At 36.6% G+C, this 9190-nt stretch overlaps 1 protein-coding gene across 2 annotated transcripts; it reads right to left on the reverse strand.

Annotated features, from left to right (window-relative positions):
- Positions 1-1150: 1150 nt before the first annotated feature.
- Positions 1151-7566, reverse strand: LOC143634235 (uncharacterized). Of its 2 annotated transcripts, XM_077102378.1 has the most exons (6): positions 5374-7566; positions 5194-5287; positions 1829-1936; positions 1691-1760; positions 1354-1452; positions 1151-1264 (listed from the first exon to the last, which is right to left on the reverse strand). In XM_077102378.1, the coding sequence occupies exons 2-6, from the start codon at positions 5214-5216 to the stop codon at positions 1169-1171; spliced, it is 396 nt and encodes a 131-aa protein (XP_076958493.1). In that variant the 5' UTR covers positions 5217-5287; positions 5374-7566; the 3' UTR covers positions 1151-1168. The 2 variants fall into 2 exon arrangements, 1 of the variants encoding a protein (XP_076958493.1); XR_013153815.1 differs by lacking the exons at positions 5194-5287; positions 5374-7566 and adding an exon at positions 2287-2826 and having other exon boundaries at positions 1829-2207.
- Positions 7567-9190: the final 1624 nt, after the last annotated feature.

The following is a 9190-nucleotide window of genomic DNA, read 5'->3' on the forward strand; positions in this document are numbered from 1 at the left end:
TAAAGTTAGATTTAATCTATGACTCAAATATCCTATCCCCACACTTAAATTTTGCATTGTCCTCAATGCAAGGATAAGGACGACTTAAATAAAAATAAAATAAAATAAAAAATAAGGTCGGACTACAAAAAGCATAAAAAAAATCTAAAAATTAAAAACAAAAGCAAAATAAACAGTTAATAAGCTAGATAATGGAAAAGACTTAGCTGGTAATATGCGAATGAAACATGATGCCAAGATCTTCTTTCCATTAATGCCCTCCAACTACGAACGTGCTCAGCAATTGGTAACTCCTTCTCTCACACACGAACGTAAGCGGCAAAGCAAAACAAAAAATATCTAGAAATATATCTTATCAAAATGATAGATATTAAGTAATTAAAAGCGCGTCAACCACCCACAAATATAAATCATGAATAATCAGGAGCAAATAATAATAATAACATAAAGTATATATGGCTCGGCTGCTCCATCCCCACACTTGTTTTTTTCATTAAATTCTTTTTTGGGAATCGTTTCTCTAGCCTATACAGTCTTTCTTCAAATCTAGCAAAACTCAAAAAAACCAAAACAAAGAAGAACTACAAAAGACTACGTTAGCGACTTGATGACTCATAACAAGACTCAGACAACTACACTTCAAAATAAGACTCAAAATACAAAGCTAAACACAAGGAATCACACCCGAATGAAAGAACATAAGGCAACAATAAATAACAAAAAATAAAAAATATTGCTTGAAAATCCACTACCAGAAAAAAGGTTTTTAATGACTCGCATTGCGAGTCATAAATGGGTACAGATGACTTGGAAATGCGAGTCATTGATAGCCCAGTCATAAATCAATTATGACTCAAACTCGCGAGTCATAACTTATGACTCACATTTTATGACTCGCCTTTATGACTCACATTTCATGACTCACGTTTATGACTTACACATTATGACTCTCATTTATGACTGTAATTTATGACACGCAAAGTTGCGAGTCATGGTATTATTTTTTTTAAAAAAATATTTATTTACTATTATATTATTATTATTATTATTATTATTATGCATTATAGTATTTAAATTAAAGACACAATTATACATAATAAACATTTCATTTCATTTAGCATCCTACATCAAAATGTTACAAAAAATATTTTTTAGTCAGTACAAGAAATCATTCTCGAAAAACAAACTGAACCGCATAGCTTGCCCATTCTTCACGAACCGCGTCAAGATCCACATCCGTGTATACCTCTTTGTCTCCACCAACCTAAGAAGAAAAAAAAAGACGTTACAAACTTGGTCGGGTCAAAACATATTCGATCAAAACAAACCAATAAAAGAGTAAATTACACTTACATTGTTATTGACGAGTATGTCAAGTCCGTCACGAACTATCTCCTTCATGAAGTTTAAGATATAATATCCGCACTCTATACTTCCCGGTTGAGTTGGACACTACAAAATAACATATTCAAAGTTACAAATTATGATTGAATGATAACACAAGATCAGAACAACCCGTAGATCATAATAACGCTCAGATCATATCAGCCCGCGAGCCCGGATCAGATCAACACGTGCGCAGTCAGTTCAAATATGCGCGCGCGTGCAGATTAGGTATGCGTGCAGTTCAGATAAGATATGATAATAACGCGTGCAATTCAATTTCCATTTAAAGAAATTAAGTACTCACCTTGTTGTTGATCCAGTTGACTTTGATACGCATGTTGGCTCCCGTTTTTACAGCATACAATATCATTGCGCTACAATATAAATTTTAAATATATCAATGAATATTATATAGAATGTTTCAATAATTTGTATAACTTACGCATCGATAATTTGCCTCAGCTGCGTATTGACATCGATAGGCCTTAAGGAATCCAGATAATAACAAGTTGTAGTTTTAATGTCTAACACGGCCAACACCCAGTGGTTTCTACAAAATTCAAAAACCAAATAAAGTTAAACAGTCTAGTTCAATTTTATCTACGAACAAGAATTTAAATGAAAATTCAAACCCGGGATTATAGGGTACTATGATGATGTCATTGTTGTTTCTTTTAGTTAATCGTTCTGCAATTATTTTACTTGAATCATCAATATGTTTGGATCTCTATTTACAATCATCTTTCATGGTTGCAGTCGCTGTCACAACACACATTCCACGATCTGGAATCGGTCCATTCTTGATTTGCTCATACAAGTACCTGTAAACGTACAACTACAAAACTAATTAAATAAAATTTGTTTCATAAACGATTCTTTATAATAAAGTTATTCACTTACATCATATATGAAGTAACAACAGAACCACTCAGCCAACCCAATTTAAAAACCGCTTCAAAATCTTCCATACTTAGGTACGTGTAAATCTCGTACCCGAAACACCCATCCTCACTCTGAACTTTTATGGAGTCATCATTTGCAAGCTGTGCATCAACCACTAGTTCAGCCATCGTCAAGACAACACTTTTTTCGATTCTCACCCTTGTCGTCCGTTGTGCTCCCGTCTTCCTTTTTTGAAACGTCTTTTTATCTTTTCTTGTCTCCTTTCATTTACCTTTCGGGTTTTTGTCTTCCTCATGTGGTTTTTCGGGTTTTTCTTTATCAATTTTCATTCCTTTACCTGTCTCCTTTTCTTTTCCATTATTTTTTTCTTTTTCCTCAATTTTCTTTTCTTTCAGGTTTTTGTCTTCCTCATGTGGTTCTCGTAGCCGTTTATTGGCGTTCTTACTTCCTATTTTTGGTAATGGCTATGCAAATGGTTTCTTTACCATTTTTTCCTACAAAAATTATAAATAAGTAATTTAGAACAGTCCGGATCAGCGCGCGCGCGCAGTCCGGGTCAGCGCGCACGCGCAGTTCGGGTCAGCGGTATCGGTAGTAAACCTCATGTACATATGCATTAAACCTATATGTAAATAATATTACCAAGTCCGAGAATCGAATGGTTTCTTCACCGTTTTTTGGTAATGGCTTTGCAAATGGTTTCTTCACCGTTTTTTCCTACAAAAATTATAAATAAGTAATTTAGAACAGTCTGGATCAGAGCGTGCGCGCAGAGTCCGGGTCAGCGCGCACACGCAGTCTGGGTCAGCACGCGCATGCGCTGTCTTGGTCAGCGCGCGCGCGCGCAGTTCGTGTCAGCGCGCGCGCAGTTCGGGTCAGCGGTATCGGTAGTAAGCCTCATGTACATATGCATTAAACCTATATGTAAATAATATTACCAAGTCCGAGGATCGAATGGTTTCTTCACCGTTTTTTGGTAATGGCTTTGCAAATGGTTTCTTCACCGTTTTTTCCTACAAAAATTATAAATAAGTAATTTAGAATAGTCCGGGTCAGCGCGCGCGCGCAGTCCGGGTAAACGCGCGCGCAGTCCGTGTCAGCGCGCGCGCAGTTTGGGTCAGCGGTATCGGTAGTAAACCTCATCATGTACATATGCATTAAATCTATATGTAAATAATATTACCAAGTCCGAGGATCGAATGACAAGATGTGTTGGCCAACTTAGTATGTGTCCCACTCCATCTTTGACGTTAAAAATGAACTCCTCATCTAGCGGTATTGGTAGTAAAGAATCTCCTTTTATACTGCACTCCAACATAACCGTAATGTTCTCACTTGTTTCCCTCATTATAGTTCCCGTGGCAACTATATTTGCAGCAACCTCAACCGCAAGATAGCACGATTTATCCTACATATATATAGGACGTTAGTAATCAAGAACTGTAATGGTTATTAGTTACAAATTAGAAAGACTTACACATGGTTCTTCGAGTGGTTCGTCTTCAAAGTATTCATCTCCCCAAATTTGGCAACTTTCAGCTTCGGAAGCATGATTCATACCTCTTTTCAATTTCTCTACCTCATCTTCAAGTTTAATGAACCGTTGATCCGTCATCTTCTTCTCCGTTTCCATGTAGTACTTAACACTCTTGGGTAAGAAAAAATATTGGCGTGGAGTAACAAATTTGCCCATCCCACGTACATGCCCACGTACTTCCTCAGTACCGAGGGCATGTGTAAGCACATCATAGTTTCCACGTACTTCCTCATTACTTCCTGATTGTTGAAGCTTATCCTGTAATTGGGAATCATGTTTCCAAACTATACTTATTAGAAATCAATAGATAAAAATGTACAATCAATAAAAAAACTTACAATTCTATCAACAATCACTTGGACATTAGAGTCGAAACCTCATGTTTTTAGTTCTCTTGCTTTCTTCCACAACAATGACCTTTCAATCTCCTCTTCATCCTTTCCGGTTTCTTGCATCTACACAACAGTGAATCGAGTCAGCGTGCAAGCAGTCCGGGTTGGCGCGCGCGCGCAGTCCGGATCGGCGCGCGCGCGCAGTCTGGTCAGCGCGCGCACAGAGTCCGGGTCAGCGCGCGCGTACTAATTCGCTATCTTCTCATGCCAGTAAGTAAGTAAAAAGATCTCATATCATATCATTTTTACACACCCCTTGCTTCCCATTTTCCACCATTCTATTCTTTCAACAATGCAAACACCAGACCTCTATTCTCATTTTCCATTTTACATTAGGTACGTTCCTACTACATACACCGCACCTTATTCTTCTTATTATTATATATAACATATGTTTAATGTGAAACAAAAACAGAGGTGATGAGAATCTTGTAGAGCTTCAACACTATCAACATCAAGAGGATGTTGTTGATTTATGCACAAGTATGCATTATTCTGTTTCTCTCTCTAGTATATGCATATTGCAGATAACAGCCAACAAACTGACACTTCTACTGATATTTACACTGATGATAAAAATCAGGTCTTTATTATTATTATCTGCAAATCCTTAACTTTTAATATCATCCACTTTTTACTAAATCTTTTTTCTTTTTTCCTAATCTTGTAAGTTTTTTGAGCATAATGTATATTTTTGACATTTTTGTGCAGTTTAACAGTCTTCAAAATGGAGCTCAAGTAGCTGTAGATTCAACACAAGCTTGCTTATGTCGTTCCTACAAGTGTCTAGATCTTCAATCAGAGTCCAAATCAGAGCCCGTGCGCAGAGTTTGAATCAGCTCGCGCGCAGTCCGGGTCAGCGCGCGCAGTGTCTTGGTCAGCGTGCGCGCCGTTTGGGTCAGCGCGTGTAAAATTGGTCAGCGCGCAAGCATGCACATCAGATCAAGTAAAAGATTTGATTACTTTAATACATACAATCTCAGCAGTGAGTCCGGCATATCCTTTTCTGCTTAAACGATGATTGTATTTATACTTTGCACGCTTTTTCTTGACATTTCTTACTTTTCTCCTGCATTAAAAACTTTAAAAGTGTCATTGCAAGTTTCAAAAACTTTGTGATATATAGTAGAGACAGACACACGAAGTTTAACGAACCTGCCACTTTTTTGAAAGTCTTTGCGCTACAAAAACTTTCCACTCTTCTTCTTTCACGGACGAATAAGTAACATGAGGTTTGTGTAAACTCTCCGCCTCAGGGTTATTTATATGATTCTTAATGAATTTCTTATATAAATAGTGTTTGAAATTTTTCCATTTGTTTCCAATAGACTGCATAACGTTTTTTCGACTCTTTGGGTCAACTATAAAATACTCCCAAAGCATAAAATGCAAACTGTATTATTCTCAACGAAATTAAAATATAATTTGAAGTTAAGATCAAATTTAAACTTACCAAAACATACTCCCATATATCTTGCTTGATTTCTGGACGAACGTCCGGCCACTCCTCATAAACTATAGAAACCATATTTCTTGCTATTAGTCCCTCAAAAGTAGCAAGTTTTTTGGCTCCTTCTCCAATTGGGACCCCTTTTTTGTTGTAAGTAATAAGAGTTTTCCCTTTATTAGGCATTGTCTTTATAGTCGGACCTCTGTGCGTTTTGGAGCTTTCTTCATGATCCGAATCCAAATTTGATTCCATCTCACCACAAACAATCAACCTGATACAAATAAATATTAGTTACAGCAGAATTAATCACTAACCAAGAACTAAAATAAAACTGCATAATTAAACAGTACCCAAGAACTGAAAATATAACACAGAATTAAACACACCCAAGTAATTAATTCAAATAAAATATAAGTTATAGCGGATTAAACACAACCAAGAACTGAAATAAAACACATGATCTAAGGTTTTAGTTATCCACTAATATTCCCTCGGCATCCATGCGCGTACACAAACAATCTTCATCAATGTCTACTGAAGCGAAGCCTGGTGTAAGATCAACAGTAGACTCAAACTCCAACATATCATCAATTTCAGCAGTTGCTTCATACTTTTACATCTTATGTGGTGTGAAGCCAACAACAGACAACATCTCATCTTGTTGATCCTGAACATAAAAAACTTGCCTGGCTTGACTAGCTAATATGAAGCGTTCAGTTTGGTGACCAAGCCTATCAAAGTTAACCACCGTAAATCCAAAATCATCCTTTTTTACTCCACGAGTATCTACCCAATCACACATGAAAACAGGAACAGTAAAAATGCGATAATCAAGATCCCATATCTCCTTTATACGACCAAAGTAAGTAACAGCGCCGTACACGGGATTGGAATCTTTTGCACTAGCAATTTTCATAGCATGTGCAACTAAAGATAATTCACTACATTGAGTTGTTCTAGATTCATCTCGAGATGTTGTATGGAACTGATACTCATTTATGGCAAAACCACTATATTTACTAACAGAAAAGCTAGGCCCTTTGGCCAACCAACGGACACTATCACAAATATCTTCCCCGCTAGCCAAACGTTTTTCAACCTATTGGAAAAAGAATTATTATAATTCAAACAAATTATTAAATAGATTAATGTTTTTGTAACAAACTTGTTTAAAATGCACCTCATTTTTAAGCCAACTAACAAAGGTCAGACTGTGTTGGTTTTGCAACCATGTACTGTTTCGATAGTTACGGGGGTTGAGAACCTTCAATTCCAACATATGTTGCCTAAAAAACAGAAGTTAGAATAATTTTGATACATTATACAAAGTAGCCTCAAATAATATATAATATTCAATATAATGAAATTCTTACTCTATATATGGCTCCACAACAGCAGTGTTTCGTAATACATAAATATGAGCTTGATCAAGTAACTTAGCGTCCACAACATCGGTTGTGGCCCGCGATAAAGGCTTGCCGGTGTGAATTCTTTCATCAGCATGTTCCTAGGGATTGCCAATTGATTTCATGTTTTTAAAGTAGTTCGAGCAAAATTCTAAGGTTTCCTCTACCACATAACATTCTGCAATGCAACCCTCGGGTCGATAATGGTTCCGTACATACCCTTTGAGTGTTTCCATGTATCTCTCAAATGGATACATCCACCTAAAATGAACCGGGCCACATAACCTCACCTCTCTAACTAAATGAACCATCAAATGAATCATGATATCGAAAAACGAGAGAGGGAAATACTTCTCTAACAAACACAAAGTTAATACGATGTCACTTTGCAATTTGCTTAGCTTACTAACATCAACAACTTTAATACACAACCTGTTGAAAAAATTACAGAAACTTATGATTGATTTCCTCACTTTCTCTGGTAACACCCCCTTGATTGCAAAGGGAAGAAGTTGTTGCATCAGTACATGACAATCATTAGACTTCAAACCATTCATCTTTGAAAAATCATCGGATACGAGATTCTTGAAATTAGAGCAATACCCATCAGGCACTTTTATGTTAGACAAAGTTTCATAAAATAACTTTTTCTCCATGGTATTTAATGTGTAGCATGTAGGTGGAAGAAAAAGTCGATTCCCTTTCGGTTGAGTTTGTAATTCAGGTTTAATGCCCAACTCCTCAAGATCTTTTTAACCCATCCTTTGTCTTGTGAGGTAGATTCAATAACGTCCCATAAACTCTCTCACACACATTTTTTTCTATGTGCATAACATCTAACTAATGACGAACAAGTAGCTTCTTCCAATATTCAAGTTAAAAAAATATTGATTTTTTATGCCACAATTTAGTTCTCTCGTCGGGAGTCTCTTTTTCCTTCTTTGATGTTTTCTCCTTGGACGTATTCTTCTTTGATGCTTTCTTTTTTGATGTTTTCTTCTTTGATGTTTCCTTCTTTGACTTTTTCTTCTTACCCCATGTATTCTTAAACCCCACGAGATAGTTATAAATGTCTTCACCTGATAATGGACTTTTTATAACATCACTCTCTTGCTGATTGTTGAAATATTTTTTTCTTTTATGATAAAGATGCTCAAGTGGGAGAAATCTTCTATGGCCAAGAAAGCAGACTTTTCTGGACTTTGGCAACCACTGTGAACGAGTATTCTCTAAACATATTGGACAAGCATGATAACCTTTGGTAACACACCACGAAAGATTACTATATGCGGGAAAGTCATTAATAGTCCAAAGTAATACTGCTCTTAGATTAAAATATCTTTCTTATAAGAATCAAAAGTCTTAACGCCTGTTTCCCATAACATTTTTAAATCTTCTATCAATGGTGCCAAGTAGACATCAATATTGTTACCAGGTTGGTTTGGCCCTGATATCAATAGAGTCAACATCATGAATTTTCTTGACATGCACAGATAAGAGGGCAGATTATACGTAATTAGGATAATTGGCCAACAGCTAAAGATGGAACTTAATGACTTGTGAGGATTAATACCATCAGCAGACAAGGCTAATCTAATATTCCGATCTTCTTTTCCGAATTCTTTCCATGTGTTGTCAACAAGCTTCCAAGCGGGGAATCTCGAGGATGAGTTAGCTTACCATTATTTACTTTGCCCTGTGCATGCCAAGTTAAGTCATGTGCGATTTCTGGTGATGAAAACATTCTTTTAAATCTAGGGATGAGAGGAAAATACCACAAAACTTTTGAAGGCACGTTCTTGGTATCCTCCTTCCAACGGGATGCGCCACAAGTTGGACACTGAGAAGCATCCTTATGTTCTTTCCAGAATAGAACCCAGTCGTTCTCACATGCATGAATCTTTTCATATTGTAGACCTACTCCTTTTAGCAACTTTTTGGCCTCAAAATTCGAGCTAGGAATTGTATTATTTAATGGTAAGACATCTTTTAAGGCACCCAACAATGCCTCAAAACTACCATCAGACCAGCCATATTGACCCTTTAGATTTTGGAATATCAATAATCCACTAAGTGCATTATACTTCAACCCTACGTAAAGTGGCTTATCACATTC

This window comes from Bidens hawaiensis, unplaced genomic scaffold (genome assembly GCF_021521415.1).
Source record: "Bidens hawaiensis isolate Kalapana, Puna unplaced genomic scaffold, B.hawaiensis_p1.1 tig00007035_1, whole genome shotgun sequence".
In the NCBI taxonomy this organism is placed as follows: Eukaryota; Viridiplantae; Streptophyta; class Magnoliopsida; order Asterales; family Asteraceae; genus Bidens; species Bidens hawaiensis.

Excerpts from the sequence above, each read along its gene's own strand:
- LOC143634235 (XM_077102378.1), bottom strand. The coding sequence starts at position 5,216 with ATGCCGGACTCACTGCTGAGATT. Across the intron at positions 1,937-5,193 it reads CCGGACTCACTGCTGAGATT|AAACCACTGGGTGTTGGCCG; the intron begins GTATGTATTAAA and ends TGAATTTTGTAG. Across the intron at positions 1,453-1,690 it reads TCAACTGGATCAACAACAAG|TGTCCAACTCAACCGGGAAG; the intron begins GTGAGTACTTAA and ends GTTATTTTGTAG.